The following is a 23,489-nucleotide window of genomic DNA, read 5'->3' on the forward strand; positions in this document are numbered from 1 at the left end:
GAGTACTGTGCGCAGTTCCGGCTGCCACAATATCGGAAGGATGCAATTGCACTGGAGAGGGTGCAGAGGAGATTCACCAGGATGTTACATGGGCTGGAGCGTTTCAGCTATGAAGAGAGACTGGATAGACGAAGGTTGTTCTCCTTAGAGCAGAGAAGGCTGAGGGGGGACCTGATAGAGGGATACAAAATTATGAGGGCCATAGGTAGGGTAGATAGGAAGAACCTTTCTCCCTTAGTGGAGGTATCAATAATCAGGGGGCATAGATTTAAGGTAAGGGACAGGAGGTTTAGAGGGGATTTGAGGAGGGATTTTTTCCCAGAGGGTGGTTGGAATCTGGAACACACTGCCTGAGGGGGTGGTGGAGGCAGAACCCTTCACAGAGTTTAAGAAGTAAGTTACAGAGACATGGAGGGTTGTAAGGACTGGAGGTGGTTACAGAGATAGGGTTGTAGATGCTGGAGGTGGTTATGGAAATAGGTAGGGTTGTTTGGGATAGAGGAGGTTACAGAGATAGGGAGGGTTGTATAGGCTGGAGGAGGTTACAGAGGTAGGGAGGGTCGTAGGATCTGGAGGAGGTTACAGAGATAGGGAGGGTTGGAGGGGCTCGAGGAGTTTGGAGAGATAGAGATAGGCGGGGTTGAGGCTATGAAGGGGTTTGAAAATAACGTTGAGAATTTTAAAATGGAGGCATTGGTGGACCCGGAGCCGATGTTGGTCAACGAGCGCCGGGCGTGGTGGTTGAACGGGATTGGGCACAAGTGCCTGATACCGAGCTGAGGTTAATTATCCTTTTTTAAGACAAATTATGCTTGAATGGGAAACTTATTTGCATCAGAATTAGACTTTTTTTTATTCTGCTGCTATTGTCCTTCTAGATGGTGGCGGTCGTGGGTTTGGAAGGTGCTATCTAAGGAGCCTTGGTGAATTCCTGCAGTGCATCTTGTAGATGGTACACACTGCCGCCAATGTGCGTCGGTGGTGGAGGGAGTGAATGTTTGTGGATGGGGTGCCAATCAAGCGGGGCTGCTTTGTCCTGGATGGTGTCCAGTGGACAGGCTTTGGGGTGTCAGGAGGTGAGTTACTCATCACAGGATTCCTAGCCACTGACCTGCTCTTGTAGCCACAGTATTTATGTGGCTAATCCAGTTCAGTTTCTGGTCAATGGTAACCCCCAGGATGTTGATAGTGGGGGATTCAGTGATGGTAATGCTATTGAACATCAAGGGGCGATGGTTGGATTCTCTCTTATTGAAGATGGCCGTAGGCTGACACTTGTGTGGCGCGCATGTTACATGCCACTTGTTAGCCCAAGTCTGGATATTGTCCAGGTCTTGCTGCATTTGAACATGGACTGCTTCAGTATCTGAGGAGTCGCAAATGGTGCTGAACATTGTGCAATCATCAGCAAACAACCCACTTCTGACCTTATGATGGAAGGAAGGTCATTGATGAAGCAGCTGAAGATGGTTGGGCCGAGGACACTACCCTGAGGAACTCCTGCAGTGATGTCCTGGAGCTGAGATGACTGACCTCCAACAACCACAACCATCTTCCCTTGTGCTGGGTATGATTCCAACCAGCTGCAGGGCACACCAACTGAGGGCAGAGGAGATTTACTGGAATGTTCCCAGGGATGAGGGACCTCAGTTCATGTGGAGAGACTGGGAGAAGCTGGGATTGTTCTCCTTAGAGCAGAGAAGGTTAAGGAGGAGATTGAATCGAGGCGTTCAAAATCAGGAAGGGTTTGGATAGAGTAAATGAGGAGAAACTGTTTCCAGTGGCAGGAGGTTCAGTAACCAGAGGGACACAGATTGAAGAGAATCGGGAAAAGAGCCAGAGGGGGAGATGAGGAGAATGTTTTTTCTACACAGCGAGTTGTTGTGATCTGGAAGGCGCTGCCTGAAAGGGCGGTGGAAGCAGATTCAATAGGAACTTTCAAAAGGGGGAATTGGATATATACTTGAAAAGTATTTGCAGGACTTTGGGGGAAAGAGCCATGGGTAGTGGGACTAATTGGATAGATCTTTCAAAGAAGAAGCACAGGCTCGATGGGCAGAATGACCTCCTCCTGTGCTGAAGCATTCTGAGAAGCGATTACTTTGACACATCTTGCTCATCCATCGGTCGAAATGTATACAAACCCCACCTACAGGTACAAAAGCTGGAAATCTGCACTACAATCAGAATTCTGCACAGATCCTGCTAGACTTGCTGAGCATTTTCCATCATTTACTGTTTATATGTCACCCGATCGATTCCTGTTTGTAGTTTTCCTGCAGTAATCCAGGAGTCCAGCCCAGGGAGTCAGCGTTCCTTCCTGTGGACTGTTTCCTGATCTCTCTTCTAAACTCTGGGTTAGTTTCTGCCTCCTTTTATTTCCTGGTTTCTCCCAGTGTCCTGTAGTTACATTGTGAGTTAATATTGTTCAGGATTCACCTTTCCTATTCCCTGCCATATCCTCCTACCCGTCCTTCTGCTGCGCTGATGATACATGGATAGACTCCAAGTGAAATGGTTCAACTTTGACAACTCTCCAACGAGATCAGACCAGCATTACAATCTTTAGTTCAACGTCAATTTTAATGAGTGTAACACAACAGAGTTACTGAACCAGCTCAATTCACACAATTACATATCAGTCAGTGACTTTATAAATCATTTATTCTAAAGATTTTTAAGAAGTGCACCAACAGCAACACCTGCAGCCACACCAGCAGCAAGAAGAACAGCGATAGGAGCAGACGGAACTAGAGCAGCACTTAGAAAAGTGGTACCAACACCTGCAGCCACACCACGAGCAGCAACAGCCTGTGGGAAGAGATTGAATCAGTTAGAGGTAGAAACAGGACAGTGAAGATGTTTTCAATAACGCTGGGGATCCCAGCTATATATATAAACTGCTCAGTCATTGAGGGTATGACCTCTGGTGACTTTCGCACTCTGCCCTTCCCAGCTAACATATGTCTCGTTCTCCATTCCCGTTCTTTGGAATAACCAGGGATTTCTTGCCCCACCCACCATGGTCCACCATTCCCCAAATCACATTCCAAATGTGATGTCCCTTCACAGTTCCTCTTGACCAAGATCCTGTAATAATAACACCAACAATAACCTTTCCAAAAACCTTCTCCAAAAGCACATTCAATCATTCATAAACAAACTACTCAGCTTTCGCTTACATTCCCTTAGTGCCTGTCATGTGGGTGCCTTTACCTGTCCTAATGCTCCTACACAGTGTTACCCTAGTGACTGCAGCATAGCTGGTGGAAGGCTGCTGGCTTTCACTGAGAGAGACTGAAGATGCTCTCGCAGGATACCCTCAATCAGCTCTGGGGCTTGAGGGCCCGGTTTCAGACTGGAATAGGTGGCAGCAGCCTGAGCCTCCACTTCAGCACTGAGCCGTTGGCTGTTTGTGTCTGAGCTGTGTGAAAGCTGAGATATCTGGGTCTGCAAGTGCAGTCATGGTGACAGCCAACACCTCTCTGGTCAAAGGGCTGGGCTCTTGGCTCTGTCAGATGTCTTGTACCATGTTGGAACCAGACTCCTTCATGCTCCTTGACAGTGCCAGGAGACTGTCAGGGCTGTCAGTGCACCAAACATCTCGGTCTGCATGTTCATCAGCATTCTCCTGTCAGCCGCTCCATGCATTCATCCTCTGAATCCCCTGTAGCAGAACCTGTCTGTGACCTCACCCTCCAGTGAGCTGGCACCTTCCCGATCTTTCCCCCTGTCCTGGCTGCAAGCCACTCGTGCCCAGTGACTCGCCACATACAGATCCTGACTCCACACTACCTGCTAAAGTTCACGCAGTGCCACTATCTGAGCTGGTGGCTGAGGGTGTCAGATTAAATGACAGGGTCTCTACATCAGCTCGGTGGTGTTATTCTCACCCTCCCTCCTGGGGCTGCTGCAGCTGACCGGATGGCTGTTCTGGTGTGTTTGAAAGAAGAATATGTCTGTCCATGACAGTATCGGTAGGAGTGACCACTACACAGACCTTGTGGCGACAAATTCCTGTCCTCACATTGAGGATACCCTCCATCGTGTTGTGTGCCACTACCACTGTGCTAAATGGGATAGATTTCAAACAGATCTAGCAACTTAAAACTGGGCATCCATGAAGCATTGTATATAACCACAACCTGTAACCTCATGGCCCAGCATATCCCCCACTCTACCATAACCACCAAGCCAGGGGATCAACCCTGGTTCAATGAAGAGTGCAGAAGGGCATGCCAGGAGCAGCACCAGGCATACCTAAAAATGAGGTGTCAACCTGGTGAAGATACAACACAGGACTACTTGAGTGCCAAACAGTATAAGCAGCAAGTGATAGATAGAGCTAAGCAATCCCACAACCAGAGGATCAGATCTAAGCTCTGCAGTCCTGCCACATCCAGTCGTGAATGGTGGTGGACAATTAAACAACTCACTGGAGGAGGAGGTTCCACAAATATCCCCATCCTCAATGATGGGTGAGCCCTGCACATCAGTGTGAAAGATAGGGCATTTGCAGCCATCTTCAGACAGAGGTGCTGAGTGGATGATCTATCTCGGCCTCCTCTGGAGGACCCCAGCATCACAGATGCCAGTCTTCAGCCAATTCAATTCACTCCGTGTGATATCAAGAAATGGTTGAAGGCACTGGATGTTGCAAAGGCTATGGGCCCTGACAATAGTAGGGAAGACCTGTGCTCTAGGGCTAGCTGCATGCCTTAACCAAGCAGTTCTAGTACAGCTAGAACACTGGCATCTACCCAGCTATGTGGAAAATTGCTCAGGTGTGTCCTGCACACACAAAGCAGGACAAATCCAACCCGGCCAATTACCGCCCCTTCTCGCTCATCAGTAAAGTGATGGAAGGGGTCATTAACAGTGCTATCAGTCAGCACATACTCAGCAATAACTTGCTCACTGACACTCAGTTTGGGTTCTGCCAGGGCCACTCAGCTCTTGACTGCTTTACAGCCTTGGTTCAAACATGTAGAAAAGAGCTGAACTCCCGAGGTGAGGTGAGAGTGACTGCCCTTGACACCAAGCCAGCATTTGACCGAATGTGACATCAAGGAGCCCTAGCAAAACCGGAGTCCTCAGATACTGAAGCAGCCCATGTCCATATGCAGCAAGGACTGGACAATATTCAGGCTTGGGCTGTTAAGTGGCAAGTAAAATATTCATACCACACAAGTGCCAGGCAATGACCATCTCCGACAAATGCAAATCCAATGACCTCCCCTTGACATTCAATGGCATTACCATCGCTAAGTCCCTCACTATCAACATCCTGGGGGTTACCATTGGCCAGAAATGGAACTGGACTAGCCATATAATTACTGTGGCTACAAGAGCAGGTCAGATGCTGGGAATCTTGTGATGTGTAACTCAGCCCCTGGCTCCCCAAAGCCTGTCACCCATCTACAAGGCACAAGTCAGGAGTGTGATGGAATACTCCCCACTTGCCTGGACGAGTGCAGCTCCCACAACACTCAAGAAGCTTGACACCGTACAAGACAAAGCAGCCCGCTTGATTGGCACCCCATCCACAAACATTCACTCCCTCCACCACTGACGCACAGTGGCAGCAGTGTGTACCATCTACAAGATGCACTGCAGCAACTTCCAAATCCATGACCACTACCACCTAGAAGGACAAGGGCAGCAGATAGATGGGAACACCACCACCTGGAAGTTCCCCTCCAAATCTCTCACCATCCTGACTTGGAAATATATCGGCCGTTCCTTCACTGTCGCTGGGTCAAAATCCTTGAACTCCCTCCCTAACAGCACTGTGGGTGTACCTACACCACATGGACTGCAGCGGCTCAAGAAGGCAGCTCACCACCACCTTTTCAAGGGGCAACTCGGGATGGGCAAAGAAAATGCTGGCCCAGCCAGCGACACCCACACCCCATGAAGGAATAAAGAGTCTGACAAATGAGGCTGTATGGAGTTTGCAAGCTGCCTGGTTTAACAGGACCAGACACAGGAAGACCACAAATTATAATGCCCAGGGCCAAACTTGGGGGAAGATGCAATTTTATTTATTCATTCATGGGATATGGGCTTCGTTGGCTTGGCCAGCATTTATTGCCGATCCCTAGTTACCCTTGAGAAGGTGATAATGAGCTGCCTTCTTGAACCGCTGCAGTCCATGGTGTGTAGGTACACCTACAGTGCTGTTAGGGAGGGAGTTCTAGGATTTTGACCTAGTGACAGTGAAGGAACGGCCGATATATTTCCAAGTCAGGATGGTGAGTGACTTGGAGGAGAACTTCCAGGTGGTGGTGTTCCCATCTATTTGCTGCCCTAGTCCTTCTAGATGATAGTGGTCGTGGGTTTGGAAGGTGCTGTCAAAGGAGCCTTGGTGAATTCCTGCAGTGCATCTTGTAGATGGTACACACTGCCGCCAATGTGCGTCGGTGGTGGAGGGAGTGAATGTTTGTGGATGCGGTGCCAATCAAACTGCTTTGTCTTGGATGGTGTCAAGCTTCTTGAGTGTTGTTGGAGCTCCGCTCATCCAGGCAAGTGGAGAGTATTCCATCACACTCCTGACTTGTGTCTTGTAGATGGTGGACAGGTTTTGGGGTGTCAGGAGGTGAGTTACTCATCACAGGATTCCCAGCCTCTGACCTGCTCTTGTAGCCATAGTATTTATATGGCTAGTCCAGTTCAGTTTCTGGTCAATGGTAACCCAAAGGTTGATAGTGGGGGATTCAGTGATGGTAATGCCATTGAACATCAAGGGGTTGGATTCTCTCTTGTTGGAGATGTTCATTACCTGACACTTGTGTGGCACGAATGTTACTTGCCACTTGTCAGCCCAAGCCTGGATATTGTCCAGGTCTTGCTGTATTTGGACATGGACTGCTTCAGTATCTGAGGAGTCATGAATGGTGCTGAACATAGTGCAGTCATCAGCGAACATCCCCACTTCTGACCTTATGATGGAAGGAAGGTCATTGATGAAGCAGCTGAAGGTGGTTGAGCCAAGGACACTACCCTGCATCAGCCCCTTGTATCAATGTGTCTCAGACATTTGCAGAGATACCTGCTGGCTGAGAGACCAAAGACATATCAGATTCCCCTCCTTCTCAGTCTATAATTACTTGTGGGCTATGGGATTTACAGACCTGATATGATATTTTTATACCGTATCGAAGCTCATTGACAAAGTGTTCACAGTTTGCTGTTGTTACTTTGTATTTCATTCTCTTTCCAACCTTTGCTTCAGCGTTTTTTATTATCTGGTCAACAGGTAATGGGACCCATTTCTTGTCAGAACTATTGTTGACACGGTACTTGTAATTTCCAGCAACCTCAGAGAGAAGCTGTTTTTTAACCACAGCACATTCAGTAGAACTGGACAATCCAATTGTCATTGAACTTGATCCTCCATCTGGAAAATATATTAAAGGAAAGGTTTGTTGAGGCTGTTAGATTACCCAGCGTGGATACAGTTAAAAGGGTATGACCTGGGTTAGGTACAGTTAAAGGGAATTTGTTACTCAGGCTGATTAAAAAGTTATAAGTTACAATTCTCTGATACCTTTAAGAGTAAAATTCCCAAGGTGTATCAGAGAAGAGTGAAATGAAGAGCAGGGTTATTGAGTCCAGGGAGCTGAGCTGAGCTTTGCTCACAGAGGGTTTGAGGGAGCTGTTGTAAGGTTGCTTGGTGTCTCACTAAGAGAACTGGAGGCTTGTGTGTTTGAGGATAAACCATTCACTTTAACACACAACTATATACATCTCTCCAAGAAATAGCCGTTACTGGGTGCTACCTTCATGCCGACTTCTCTCAAACACTCTCTACACCATTCTGTCTACCGTCATGTGTCTCTCTACATCATACTTGAGGCGGTACTATTCTCCAGTCCCACATTAACCCTTGCTATGCTGAAAACCCTTATACTACACCACCCCCTAAAACATTTACAGGACAATCTTTTTTTATGTGCTACTCCTCCCACACAAGTCTCTGACCTTACAAATCCAGACAGTCTTGAGGCTTTGCAATTCTTCCAGATTTTGTTCTCTTCCCATTCAGAAGAGTGGTAGTCTCAGTTGCTTCAGGCTGACTTTGTTGGCTCGGAGTTGAAATTGTAGTATTCTGCACCCCTTCATGTTGAATTTCTCTTTCTCAACCATCCGTCTTGTGCGGTTGGAGACCATTTGCTTATCCTGTTCCTTCCAGAGGGCATGTTCACTCCATTCATTCATAGAGTGGACTTGGGTTTTCTTTTTCCATGGGGTTCGCCATGAACTTACATTTCAGAAATAGAACCTTCATTTCCACTTCTTTCACAGTTTCACCCAAATATTTGTTCACTCGCTTATTTTCCAGATTTTTTTCAAACTTATTAATCTTTTCGTTCACCTCAGCCACTGTGTAAGAAATTGGGGTCTTAATAAACTGGTATTTTCTACATAGTATAGAATTTTGATGAGATTAGCTGAACAGCATTGATTTTCTCTCTGGAAAGGCAATTTCTAAACACTCCAACGTCTAAACAATCCCTGGAAATATCAGGGTCACTTGGTTCAAGCTGCATGTTGTCCTTCCTTAGTTGGTAGGATGGTGTCTTGTGTATCGCCCTTATCTATGCAAGTGTTTGGAAAGGGGGAGGAAACAACCCTCAGCATGCTGTAAACTAAAAGGCTGACCTGAAGCAGGGGGACGAACAGGGGAGGTGGAAACCACTCTGACAGTTTGGGTATCTGCCATGTGTCCACTGGCCAGAAGGGTTTGAATTGATAATTGACACTGGGTACGCTATCAGCCCCCAGAAAAAAGGTATATTAACAAGTGCTCAGGGACAGGGGGGTGGGGCTGGTGAGGTGGCAGGGCTCATCAGGCAGCCGCTTTCTTCAGATGGAAGAGGAAGAAGAAGAGGAGGAGGAAGACTGAAGGAAGAGTTCCCTGACACTTCAACTAGAGAGCAGAATGCTGTTATCACAAGCTACTGAGAATAACACACACTCTGTGCCAGCCATCTGTTCGTCCTCTGGGATCTGTAAACCACTCTCAACTATCATGGGTCGTACACTTTTTCTGTCTAATTAGTTAATGCATCATATCTAAACTGTTGCTTCTTAATAAACTATCTTAAAATCACTTGGGAATAGTCAACTGTCTATCTTAAGCATTTGTGGCCTCAGATCCAAAAACCTTACAACTACTCCGGTGAGTGCAGTTGGCTTTGTTTCAGAGTTATTTGCCAAACTTTTATACAAGATTCACAACTTTATCTGGCATTCAGTTTCTTTCGGAGACTTTCTTCCATGGGCACTGAATGTTCCTTAGACTCATTCAATTCACTGTTAGATCTTCAATCTGTTTCTTAGAATTTTCCTTATCTACTTTTAGAGTCTGGACTGCTGTTCCATACTGCTCATCTCATCATTCCAAAGTTCAAGAATTTCATTGCTCTTTTCACGATGAAGTTCCAACATCTCATCAGTTTGGGTTGTTAATTCTGCATTCCACCAACTGTTCTGATTCATCAGGAATTCCTTTTCCTGTTCCAGGCATTTTTCACGATACTTAATAGAGACTTCTGATATTTCAAGTTCTAGTTTTTCATTACGTTATGATATGGCAGGTGGTATTTGCCAGGCTAACCAAATCCCAAAGGGAAACTTGGTCGGGCTATCACAACATTTTTGCAATTTGTATTTTTATCATGAGAAGGTGTCTGTACTGAAGTCAGAAGTAAAGATTCCATTACCACTCTAGAGATGGTAAATGTTAAATTAAAACATTTCTTAACAAAAGAAAAGAAAGCTTAAACACACAAGATTACAGCTACACAGTTATATTTAGTCTTTTAACATTTCACAGAAGATTTCTACTTTGCTACACTCACAAATAAATACCCTTTTCCAGGCAACAGTTCCTATAGATTCTTAATACATAAAGATCCAGTAATATTACCACAAGGCACCCACTGTTGCTATAAATTAGGCTGTCTATATCCCTCTGTAGACTCTTTGTGTCATCCTCACCACTTGCCTTCCCACTTATTTTTGTGTCATCCACAAACTTGGCATTTGTACATTCATTCCCTCATCCAATTCGTTACTATATATTGTAAATAATTGAGGCCCCAGCACTGATCCCTGTGGCACCCACTAGTTACAGGTTGCCACCCTGAAAATGCCACCTTAACCCAGCTCTATATCTTCTATTCATTAGCCAATCCTCTATCCATGCTAATAAACTTTTCCCAACACCATGGGCTCTTATCAAACGTCTTTTGGAAATCCAAATATATTACATCTACTGGTTGCCCTTTATCTATCCTGCTTGTTACCTCCTGAAAAAATTATAATAAATTTGTCAGGCATGATTTCCCCTTCATGGAGCCATGCTGACTCTGCTTGATTAGATTATGGAAATCTAAATGCTCTGCTATTACATCCTTTATAATAGATTCTGGCATTTTCCCAATGACAGATGTTAAGCTAATTGGCCTATAGTTACTTGTTTTTTGTCTCCCTCCCTTTTTGAATAAGTGTGTTACATTGGCAGTTTTCCATTCCTCTGGGACTTTTCCAGAATTTAAGGATTCTTGGAAGATTACTACCAGTGCATCCACTATCTCTGTAGTTACTTCCTTTAATATCCTAGGATGCAACCCATCTGGTCCAGGGGACTTATCGGCCTTTAGCCACATTAGTTTCCCTAGTACTTTTTCTCTAATGATAGTTATTGTACATATTTCCTCACCCCTTTTGATCCTTTGATTATTTAGTATTTTTGGAATGCTATTAGTGTCTTCTACTGTGAAGACTGAAGCAATGTATTTATTCAACTCCTCTGTCTGGTTTCCCCATTACTATTTCCCCAGCCTCATTTTCTAAGGGGCCTATGTTTACTTTGGTCTCTCTCTTCCTTTCAATATATTTAAAGAAGCTCTGACTGTCTGTTTTTATATTATTTGCTAGATTACCCTCAAAGTTTATTTTCTCCCTCTTTGTTAATCTTTTGGTCATCTTTTGTTGGTTTTTAAAACTTTCCCAATCCTCAGGCTCACTACTAATCTTTGCCACATTGTGTGTTTTTTCTTTCAATTTGAAACTATCCTTACCTTCCTTGATTAATTAACTATTAATTAATTAATTAATAAACCATGGTTGGTTTATCCCCTTCCTAGAATCCTTCTTCCTCACTGGGATATATCTTTGTTGTGAATCATGAACTATTTTCTTAAACGTCTGCCATTGTTCATCAGCCGTGTTTTCTGCTAAACTCCTTTCCCAGTCCACTCCAGCCAACCCTGTCCTCATTCCTTTGTAATTACCCTTATTTAAGTTTAGCACAGTTGTTTTTGACCCAAGTTTCTCACTCTCAAAATGAATGCTAAATTCCACCATGTTATGGTCACTGTTTCCGAGGGGATCTTTTACTCTGAGATCATTCATTAAACCTGCCTTATTACACATTACCAGATCCAAAATAGCCTGAACCCTGGTTTGATCCACAACATATTGTTCTTGGAAACTGTCCCAAATGCACTCTATGAATTCTTGCTTGTAGTTACCAATTGATTTTCCCAATCTACATGAAGATTAAAGTTATTCATGATTAATGCGCTCTCTTTTTTATATGTCCTCATTATCTCCTGATTTATTTTCTGCCCTACAGTGTAGCTACTGTTCAGGGGCCTAGAGACTACTCCCACCAGTGTCTTCATCCTCTTGCTATTTCTTACCTCCACCCATATGGATTCTACATCTTCTGATCCAAGATCCTTTCTTGCTACCCTACTTATTCCATCTCATACTAACAAAGGTACCCCACTACCCTATCCATCCTGCCTGTCCTTTCGAAAAGTCACATACCCCTGAATATTTGGTTCCCAGCTTTGATCTCCTTGTAACCAGGTCTCTGTAATGGCTATAAGATCGTACCAATTAACCTCTATTTGTGCTGTTAATTCATTTATTTTGTTCCAAATACTAAGTGCATTTAAGTAAAGAGCCATTAATTTAGCCTTTTTATCATTTTTTCCCCCTTTGACCCTATTTGCTGTTTTTTTTATGTTTGTACACTTTGTCCCTTCCTGTCACACTCTGTGTAAATAGCTATCCTGCAATGCTAAAATATTCTTTGATTGTAAGCCTAGTGAGCCTTAAATACATTTTCCCCTTTGCTTCTGTAAACCCATTGTTCTTAACTATCTTTAGAATGTTACCTTTCCCAGAATCTAAAATCTTTCATGTTGTCTTTATGGCCATCACTTTCTGGAAAAATAAACTTAATAACTTTGCTTTATTTATTTATGATCTTTGGCAGTTGTAAAACTTCCTTTTTCCTCTTTGAAACTCAATAGCCAAAAATTCACTCCTTATCTATCTCCTAATGCAAATTCCTATTCATGTTGTATGTACTTGTATCCCATCTTAGCTCACTCATTTCCACTTCAAAATGCCTGCTTTGACACCTAACCCCTTTGATGACTTAAACCTTGCAGTCTGACTGTCTTCAGTCTAATTAAATTAGACACACAACATATGCACAGTCCCCACAACTCTGCTTCACAGTATTCTGCAGTAATATTGGAAAAAATAATATTTTCTTTACAATTAGCAAACTCATCTTCCGTACATGTACCCCTTCTGCACTTAATCATGAAGGATGATTAGTTGTTGTTTCAACTGATTATTTACTGATTGACCTCTTGCCAACTCACGCTGTGCTTCAGTGCATTGCTTTGTTGCTACTGATAGTTCCAACACAGCTTTTTCCGAAGCAGCATTAAACATCTTTTTTAACTTGTCAAGATTTTCCAGGGGCACTTATTGATTCTTCAAGGAATTTTTCAGGGCAGTGACTTTGAGTACCTTTTCTACCTGCTGTTGTGCAGATTGCACTTCTGGTTGAGCCCTTCCAATGCAGCTTTGATACAAATATTTTCCCGTGGGATAGCTTCATTTTATTTTTGCAGGTTTTGTTGCTTTTGGGTTACATCAGATAACTTTTGTTCATTCACAGCCACCTGCTGTTGCAATTTGGGTAATGTGTCATCGTTTTCAAAAAGGTTTAATGTTTAAGCCTTACAGCTGGTTCTCGGCCTCTTCTTTCCTCGGCGCTAAATTTTTCAGCTCATGCACTTCATTGTGTTGACAGGGTCAGCGACCATCTTGTATTTTCCTTGAGTATTGCCTCCCTCGCCTGGGAATGCTCCCTGGCCTTTTGCTGCTTAACTGGGGGAGTTCTATGCCTTTTTCTTTTATATCTGTGCTCTCCACAACTTGGTGTTTAAAATACTTGTCGAAGGCTTTTACTATCTCACCAAATGTGGTTGAGGATTCATTTATACCTTGCCTTATTATTACATTGTTGGAGGATCAATTCTAGTTCAATGAAGAGTGCAGGAGGGCATGCAAGGAGCAGTAGCACCAGGCATACCTCAAAATGAGGTGTCAACCTGGTGAAGCTACAAAATAGGGTCACTTGCATGACAAACAGCAAAAGCAGCAATCGATAGACAGAGCTAAACTAACAACCAACAGATCAGACCTAAGCTCTACAGTCCTGCCACATCCAGTCGTGAATGGTGGTGGACAATTAAACAACTCATTGGAGGAGGAGGCTCCACAAATATTTGCATCTTCGGTGATGGGGGAAGCCCAACACATCAGTGCCAAAGACAAGGGTGAAGCATTTGCAACAATCTTCAGCCAGAAGTGGCGACTGGATGATCCATCTCGCCTCCTTTTGAGGACCCCAGCATGAGAAATGCCAGTCTTCAGCCAATTCGATTCATTCCACATGATATCAAGAGAAGGCTGAAGGCACTGGTTGCTGCAAAGGCTCTGGGCCCTGACAATAATTCTGGTAATAGTACTGAAGGCTTGTGCTGCAGAACTTGCCGCGCCCCTAGCCAAGCTGTTCCAGTACAGCTACAACACTGGCATCTACCCAGCTATGTGGAAAATTTCCAGCTGTGTCTTTTCCACAAAAAGCAGAACAAATCCAACCTGGCCGCCCTATCAGTCTACTCTCGGTCATCAGTAAAGTGGTGGAAGGGGTCATCAACAGTGTTTTCAGTGGCACTTACTCAGAAATAACCTGCTCTTTGGCACTGAGTTTAGGTTCCACCAGGGCCACTCAGCTCCTGACCTCATTTCAACCTTGGTTCAAACATGGACAAAAGAGCTGACCTCCTGAGGTGAAGTGAGAGTGACTGCCCTTGACATCAAGGCCGTATTTGACCAAGTGTGACATCAAGGAGCCCTAGCAAAACTGGAGTCAATGGGAATCAGGGAGAAAACTCTCCGCTGGTTGGAGTCATACCCAGCACAAAGGAAGATGGTTGTGGTTGCTGGAGGTCAGTCATCTCAGTTCCAGGACATCATTGCAGGAGTTCCTCAGGGTAGTGTCCTCGGCCCAACCATCTTCCAAACCCAGAACCTCTACCACCTAGAAGAACAAGGGCAGCAGATAGATGGGGACACCACCACCTGCAAGTGCCCCTCCAAGCCACTCACCACCCTGACTTGGAAATAAATCACTGTTCCTTCACTGTCGTTGGGTCAAAATCCTGGAACTCCCTCCCTAACAGCACAGTGGGTGTACCTACACCATGTGGACAGCAGCAGTTCAAGAATGCAGCTCACCACCACCTTCTCAAGAGCAATTAGGGATGGGCAATAAATCCTGGCCCAGCCAGTGATGCCCACATCCCGTGAATGAATAAAAAATTTCACCAGATAATTACCATAACATAGTAACTTGCACTTTCTCTCATTTCCTGCTTAACCCTGATGTACTGCTGTAATGTAAAAACCTTCTTCTCCATGACTGTAGTATGGCATTGATTCTGGAGACAGCTCCAGAGTCCTTCTGGCTGTGCTGGTAAAAGAATCAGTGTGCTCTTCCTGATTATTTTTAAAAGGTTTGTTCAGCATTTTACTTATGTTCACCTTTTTAATTTTGCTCACCTGTCATGAATCTATTAACTTATATAATATTATTGGAAATTATTTTTTTTAAAATAGAGGTTTAGCCTGGGTTAAAGCCAGCTAGTCTGGGTGCTTTGATGTGTACTAGTTTTGAGATGTAACCAGAGAAGTAGAGGTACATTTGCATTTTGTTGAATAGAGCGTTGAAGAATAGGAGTGAAATCTGACACCTAGCTAGCAGAGACCAAGCAATGTTTATATTACTAATAAAATTGGTACTATGAAAGGGGTTTTATTGTTAGAAGAGGTGGAGTTCAAAGGGGCTGGTGATACAATGAGAATTTATATTCAATGGGATGTGCTGGGTATAACAGATAGCAGTTTTGTGTGTGCAGGGCAGAGGCGATGTAAGATCAAACCCTGTAAGCCTACCCCTGTGTCTGCAAAGGAACCAAAGTGAAAGGAACCTCATTTGAATTTGTAAGGTGTAAATGTTTTGCCTGGTGTCTGTTTAAAGTCTATGGGTTGTTGTTGCCTTAGTGGAGATTAGTTTGGGAATTAGTTAAAAGTTATGAACGCAGTAATTTGTAGCCATGTGTATATATTTAACTTGTGTAAATTAATAAATGTCACATGTAGTTTGATGTAAAAACCTCTCGAGAACCAATTGTCTGATTCGTGAATTTTGAAGTGCATCTCAAACATACCACTTAAGAACATAGGTTATGACAGTTCTTTAAAGTTTCCCTCTGGGATTTTTAAATAACTCAGCTTTACCAACTGCTGGGTCATAACACACCCTTTTGAGATCTGGCTAGGCCCTTTAACTGTGTTGGATCAGATTTTGCAAGGGACTGCCATGGACTCTGCTGGAGTCCTTTTCAGCTGTACAGTGGATCTTTCTTTTGTCCTTCAGCTTCCACACCTGCAATGGAGTTTTCTTAGGTGATCTCTAGCTGCGTCTTCAAATTCAATGCACTTCGCTTAGGTCAGGCTGCAGTTTCCTTACTGTCTGATGTCTTGGAATTTCCAGCTCCTTCATTTGCTGCCTTGCGAATTCAGAATCCTCCACTAGCTTGGGGATTTCGGAGTCATTCACTTGCTGCCGCCATGTTGTAAGGTTGTTTGGTGTCTCACTAAAAGGTCTGGAGGCTTGTGTGGTTAAGCTGTCTACATCTCTCCAAGATATAGCCCTAACTAGGTGCTATCTTCATGTCGACTTCTCTCAGACTCTCTCTACACATTCTGTCTCCTGTCTACTGTCATGTTTCTCTCTACATCATACTGTGGGTGGTACTGTTCTCTAGTCCCACATTAACCCTTGCTATACTGAACACCGTTATGCTACAGCAGCTTTTAAAGTTGGGGACAACAGAGTCAGACAGCGGTAGAGGCAGGGGAGAGGAAGGGGGTGCATGGTGAAAGCTCGTACTTCACATTTGACTGAATAATCCTCCATTTTTGGCCAGTTTACCTTATATGACGTCCAAATTTGGCTGACCTCAAAATAATTTGTGTGGGGTCACGGTCTCCCACTGGCTCCCCCGCTGGTGGCAGGTGGAGGGTTTAGAGAGAGAATTGCAGAGCTTGATGCCAAAATGTTTTTCACCATCAGTGAAGGAAGGCAGATTCCCCAGGAATCTGGGCTCAGAACAGTGTCACACTGTAATTACACCCTCTTTCCAATGGTGACACTGCAGCACCTCCACTGGTGAAAGGCTGTAATTACAGTGTGACGTTTACATAGATAGTCTCCATTGTAAATAATGGATTGTGGGCAGATTTCAGATGCATACCTTTATTCTGTTAATAGAAAAGGACTTTGAATCTAAGGAGAATAGCCTAGTAACCCTTACCTCCAGTTAAGTGAATGACATATCCACCTCCAACATAGATAGCCCAGTGTTGATACCCAACTCGGAATATTTCGATCAAATCTCCACGTTTGGGTTGGCACGATGACTGGAAACAAGACGGGGTTTACAATCAAAGTCAGTGCGACAGTTTGAAAGTGAAGTTCCTGGAGTTCCAACAATTATGATACAGGATAACAGGGCTGGGATGGAAAATCTGGTGAACCAACAGAAGTCAATTGACCTGCGGGGTGGGAAGGACTGGAAAATTCCAGCCGAAGACCTGAGACCAAAAACCTGGTCAAAGCGATAGGAGGAGAGAGAGAGAGAGAGAGGTGGAGAGGGTTAGACAGGAGATTCCAAACCCAGACTCAATAGCTTTTTGGGGGGAGAGAGTTCCAGATTTCCACTCCCCTTTGTGTGAAGAAGTGCTTCCTGACATCACCCCTAAATGGCCTGGCCCCCACCAGAGGAAATAGTTTCTCTCTATTGACCCTATCAAACCCTTTAATCATCTTAAACCCCTCAATTTGATCTTATGAGGAAAGGTTGAACAGGCTGGGCCTATACTCATTGGAGTTTAGAAGAATGAGTGGAGATCTGATTGAAACATATAAGATCTTGAGGGGGTTTGACAGGGTCGATCATAAGAAATAGGACCCATCAAGCCTGCTCCATCCTCCACCATTCAATAAAATCATGGCTGATCTGATTGTGGCTTTTTCTCCAATTTCCTGCCTGGCCCCCATAACCCTTGACTACCTTGTCGATCACAAATCTGTCTAACTCAGCCTTGAATATATTCAATGACTCAGCCTCTGCTTCTCTCTGTGAAAGATAATTCCAGACACTATGACCACCCTCTGAGAGAAGACATTCCTCCTCATCTCTGTCTTAAATGGGAGATCCCTTATTTTTAATCTATGCCCCCTGGTTCTAGATTCCCCCACAAGGGGAAAATCTTCTCAGCATCTGCCCAGTCAAGCCCCCTCAGGATCAATAAGATCACCTCTCATTCTTATAAACTCCATTGAGTATAGGCCCAACCTGCTGAACCTTTCCTTATAAGACAAACCCTTCATCCCAGGAATCAGCCGAGTGAATCTTCTCTGAACTGCTTCCAATGCAAGTGTATCGTTCCTTAAGTAAGGAGACCAGAACTGTACACAGTACTCCAGGTGAAGTCTCACCAATGTCCTTTACAGTTGTAGCAAGACTTCTCGACTTTTATACTCCATCCCCCTTGCAATAAAGGCCAATATTCGATTTGTCTTCCTAATCATTTGCTGTATCCACATGCAGCTTTTTGTGACTCATGTACAAGGACATCCAGGTCCCTCTGTAGCTCAGCATTTTGCATTCTCTCTGCATTTAAATAATATGCTGTCTTTCTATTCTTTAAAAGCATCAATTATTTCTTGATTTATACTCTGCTTTACAGTTTAGTACTGTTAGGGGGACTTATAAACTCCTTTCCTTTGCTATTTCTTATCTCCACCCAAATTGATTCTATATTCTGATCCTCTGAACCAAGATCATTTCTCATTATTACACTGATCTCATCAACAGAGCTGCCCCACCTCCGCTTCCTTTCCTCTTGTCTTTCTGAAATGTCAACTACCCTTGAATATTCAGGTCCTCATCTTGGTAATTTTGCAATCACATCTCCGAATAACTATCATATCATAATTTATTTCTATTTGTGCTATCAATTCACCCTCCTTATTACCAATGCTGTGTGCATTCAGATAAAGAGCCATTAATTTTGTATCTTTACCACTTTTCACTGCTCTGACCTTATTTGCTGTTGCACTGTTATGTTTGTATGCTCTGCCCCTTCCTGTCACACTCTGGTTATCATTATCCATATCGCTACACTGCAGTATAGCCTTGTCCTTTCCCTTAAACTTTCCCAAGCCTCCCTCACATGAACCCTTCCCCAATCCCCCAACCCACTATTTAGTTGAAAGCCCTCTCTACAGCCTAGTTGTACGACTCGCCAGGACCCTGGTCCCAACGCGGCTCAGATGGAGGCTGTCCCAATGGTACAGCTCCCTCAGATGCTGAGACCATGTTTCCCCTCTTGGGGAGTTTAGAACTAGCAGGCACAGTTTCAGATTAAGGGATCTCCCATTTTAGACGAAGATGAGGAGGAATTTCTTCTCTCAGAGGGTCATTAGTGTTTGGAATTCTCTTGCCCAGTGAGTAGTGGAGGTTGGTTCATTAAATATATTCAAGGCTGAGTTAGACAGATTTTTGAATGACAATGGAGTCAAGGGTTATAGGGAACAGGCAGGAAAGTGAAGTTTTGCACAATCAGATGATCCGTGATCTTCTTGAATTGTAGAGCAGACTCTGTCTGCTTTTTTCTTCTTTCATCTTTCATCTCAGTCTTAAATGGCTTGTTTCTCATTCTGAGACTAGGAACAAACTGGTCATTCTCAGGATAGCAGGCTGTTACTAGTGGGGTACCGCAAGGATCGGTGCTGGCCTACAGTTGTTCACCATCGATGTCAACCTGTATTTGGATGTGGAGACCAAATGTAATATTCCCAAATTTGCTGATGACACAAAACTAGGTGGGAATGTAACTTGTGAGGAGGATGCAAGGAGGCTCCAAGTGGACTTGGACAGGCTAAGTGAATGAGCAAAAACACAGCAGATGGAATATAATGTGAATAAGTGTGAAGTTATCCCCATTGATAGGAAAAACAGAAAGGCAGAGTATTTCTTAAAGAAAAGGAATTTGTGGAATGTCTACGAGATGGCTTTTTGGAGCAGCTTGTGGTGGAGCCCACTAGGGAACAGGCAATTCTAGATTTAGTGATGTGTAATGAGGCAGATTTGATATGGGAGCTTAAGGTGAAGGAACCCTTAGGAGGAAGTGACCATAACATGATAGAATTTACCCTGCAATTTGAGAGGAAAAAGCTGGAATCAGATGTAACGGTATTACAGTTGAATAAAGGCAACTACAGAGGCATGATGGAGGAGCTGGCCAGAATTGACTGGGAGATGAGCCTAGCAGGAAAGACAGTGGAACAGCAATGGCAGGAGTTTCTGGGAGTAATTTGGGAGACACAGCAAAAATTCATCCCTAGGAAGAAGAAGCATACTAAAGGGAGGACGAGGCAACCATGGCTGACAAGGGAAATCATGGACTGCATAAAAGCTAAAGAGAAAGCATACAATGCGGCGAAGAGCAGTGGGAAACCAGGGGATTGGGAAGCCTACAAAGACCAACAGAGGACAACTAAAAAAGAAATAAGGAGGGAGAAGATTAAATATGAGGGTAAACTAACCAGTAATATAAAAGAAGATTGCAAGAGTTTTTTTAGATATATAAAGGGTAAGAGAGAGGCAAAAGTGGACATTGGACCGCTGGAGAAGTAGTAGTGGGGAACAAAGAAATGGCGGAGGAACTGAATGGGTACTTTGCGTCACTCTTCACAGTGGAAGACACGAGTGACATCCCCAAAGTTCAAGAGAGTCGGGGGGGCAGAGGTGAGTACGGTGGCCATTACCAAGGAGAAGGTGCTAGGAAAACTGAAAGGCCTGAAGGTGGATAAATCACCTGGACCAGATGGATTACACCCCAGAGTTCTGAAGGAGATAGCTGAAGAGATACTAGAGGCGTTAGTGGTGATCTTTCAGGAATCACTCAAGTCAGGGAGGGTCCCAGAGGACTGGAAAATCGCTAATGTAACCCCCTGTTTAAGAAGGGAGTGAGGCAAAAGACGGGAAATTACAGGCCGATTAGCCTGACCTCGGTCGTTGGTAAGATTTTAGAGTCCACTATTAAGGATGAGATTTCAGAATACTTGGAAGTGCATGGTAAAATCAGGCAATGTCAGCATGGTTTCATCAAGGGGAGGTCATGCCTGACAAATCTGTTCGAATTCGTTGAGGAGGTAACGAGTAGGTTAGATTGGTAAGGGGATCAAAGGTTACGGGGAGAAGGCAGGAGAATGGGGTTGAGAAACTTATCAGCATTGATTGAATGGCGGAGCAGACTCGATGGGCCGAATAGCCTCATTTCTGCTCCTATGTCTTATGGTCTAAATGGTGAGATATTGGGAAGTGTTCATGTCCAAAGGGAGCTGGGTGTCCTTGTTCATGAGTCACTAAAAATTAGCACCAGGTGCAATTAGGAAGGCAAATGATATGTTGGCCATCGTTGCAAGGGGATTTGAGTACAGGAATAAAGATGTCTTGCTGCAATTATATAGAGCCTTGGTGAGAGCACACCTGGAGTATTGTGTACAGTTTTGGTCTCCTTATCTAAGGAAGGATACACTTGCCATAGAGGGAGTGCAACGGAGGTTCCCCAGGTTGATTCCTGGGATGGCAGGATTGTCTTATTAGGAGAGATTGAGGAGACTGGGCCCTTATTCTCTGGAGTTTAGAAGAATGAGAGGTGAACTCATTGAAACGTACCAAATTGTCACAGGGTTCGACAGGGTGGATGTATGATGGATGTTTCCCCTGGCTGGTGGGTCTAGAACCAGGGGACAAAGTCTCAGAATAAGGGGCAGGTCATTTAGCACTGAGATGAGGAGGAATTTCTTCACTCAGAGAGTGGTGAATCTTTGGAATTCTCTACCCCAAAGGGCTGTGGAGGCTCAGTCATTGAGACTGAGATCGATAGATTTTTGGAGACTAATGACATTAAGGGATATGGGGATGGCGGGGAAAGGTCGGGTAGAGGTAGATGGTCAGCCATGATCTGATTGAATTGTGGAGCAAGCTTGATGGGCTGAATGGCCTACTGCTGCTCCTATGTTCCACTCCCTCCAAGACCAGTGTATCCTTGCTGAGGTGCAGTGATCTAAACTGAGCACAGTTAGTCCAAATGGGGTCTGCCCAGAGCTTCATATAAACTAATAAAATGCCACCCCTTTGTATTCCGGCCTCTGAGATAAAATACAACATCCCATTAGTCTTTATAATGATTTCTTGTAGCTGTCCACCAGCTTTGAGTGATTTCTGTACTTGGAACTCGAAATCTCTCTGCTGCTCCACAGTTCCCAACTTCTCCCCATTGGGAACAATGACATCTTGTATTAATGTCGAACACTGAGAGGAAGTGACTGGGAGGGAGAGTGGAATCAGAAGAGAGAGCCCAAGAACTACAGAACGCGTTAGACAAGGTGTGTGAGTGAACAGAACGATGGTGGATGGAGTTGAAGGAGGAGAAGTGGAAAATGCTCCCACAGGAAGGGAAGATCAATAACCAGCAGAGCCCAGGCTTAAACTGAAATAGATCCAGGATCCTGGGAAAACCCAAAGCTAAAACAAGACAGGGAGTCAAATTGAAATGTGAGTTCCAATTTACTTCATCTATTTCTGTAATAGTAAGTGAATGGGTTCTGGATATTGGATTAACAATACCGTTTATATTGTAAAACACCCGGGTCCAGTTATCATCAACAGGAAGCCTGTTAGACACAAACCAGAGCTGAGATTAAAAGTGTTAGAACTGGTCAAGATCAAAAATACTAAAGACAAACTTAAACAAAAACTTACTTTGTGCATTTTCAAATCGTGAATGCAAACTGAAACCAATAATTAGGCAACTGTGAACAGTCCCTCTGCCACATCAAATCACTTCTAGAATGGAATCGAGAAACAATGTGACTTTCTTTATAAAGTCGTTGGTCCTGTACTGAGTTCTCCACACTGATGTCTGTTAGGCTTTATATATGTAGTATAAATGGACCAATCAGTTGTTAACACACACACATTATTTCAGTCTTGATACTTCTCATGCACAAAAGTTGTTGTGCCAGATTCCTTATCAAAACAACCTGTCAGATCCAGGTACCCACCCATGAACATTCCTGACATGCTGCTCAATCCTACTGTCCGGCAACAACAACGCCATCTTACAGGTGTGATGAGAAAGAAAGAACTTACATTTATATAGCGCCTTTCTCAATCTTGGGAATCTCAGAGCGCTTTGTAGCCTATGATGTACTTTTTCTGAAGCGTAGTCATTGTTGTAATAACCCAGCAGCCAGTTTGCGCAGAGCAAGATCCCATTCACAGTGACATGCTAATGCGCTGTTCAGGTTTTATTCTGTGGCTTTGGTAGATAAATAAATATGGTTTAACATTTCACACAAAAGCTGACCCTCTGACAGTGCGGTGCTCCCTCAATACTGGCCCTCCGACAGTGCGGCGCTCCCTCAGTACTGACCCTCCGACAGTGCGGCGCTCCCTCAGTACTGATCCTCCAACAGTGCGGCGCTCCCTCAGTACTGACCCTCCGACTGTGCGGCGCTCCCTCAGTACTGATCCTCCAACAGTGCGGCGCTCCCTCAGCACTGACCCTCCGACAGTGCGGCGCTCCCTCAGCACTGACCCTCCGACAGTGCGACACTCCTTCAGTACTGACCCTCTGACTGTGCGGCGCTCCCTCAGCACTGACCCTCCGACAGTGCAGCGCTCCCTCAGCACTGACCCTCCGACAGTGCGACACTCCTTCAGTACTGACCCTCTGACAGTGCAGCGCTCCCTCAGCACTGACCCTCTGACAGTGTGGCGCTCCCTCAGTACTGACCCTCCGACAGTGCGGCACTTCCTCAGTACTGACCCTCCGACAGTGCGGCGCTCCCTCAGTACTGACCCCCCGACTGTGGTGCGCTCCCTCAGTAATGACCCTCCGACAGTGCTGCGCTCCCTCAGTACTGACCCTCATGCAATGCGCTGTTCAGGTTTTATTCT

At 44.5% G+C, this 23,489-nt stretch overlaps 1 protein-coding gene across 1 annotated transcript; it reads right to left on the reverse strand.

Annotated features, from left to right (window-relative positions):
* Nucleotides 1-2,580: 2,580 nt before the first annotated feature.
* Nucleotides 2,581-22,450, reverse strand: LOC144672921 (phospholipase A and acyltransferase 3-like). The gene is made up of 4 exons (XM_078534934.1): nucleotides 22,290-22,450; nucleotides 16,767-16,872; nucleotides 7,134-7,399; nucleotides 2,581-2,811 (listed from the first exon to the last, which is right to left on the reverse strand). The coding sequence occupies exons 1-4, from the start codon at nucleotides 22,296-22,298 to the stop codon at nucleotides 2,668-2,670; spliced, it is 525 nt and encodes a 174-aa protein (XP_078391060.1). The 5' UTR covers nucleotides 22,299-22,450; the 3' UTR covers nucleotides 2,581-2,667.
* Between the last annotated feature and the right edge of the window lie 1,039 nt (nucleotides 22,451-23,489).

The sequence above is a fragment of the Cetorhinus maximus genome, unplaced genomic scaffold, assembly GCF_964194155.1.
Source record: "Cetorhinus maximus unplaced genomic scaffold, sCetMax3.hap1.1 HAP1_SCAFFOLD_140, whole genome shotgun sequence".
NCBI lineage: Eukaryota > Metazoa > Chordata > Chondrichthyes > Lamniformes > Cetorhinidae > Cetorhinus > Cetorhinus maximus.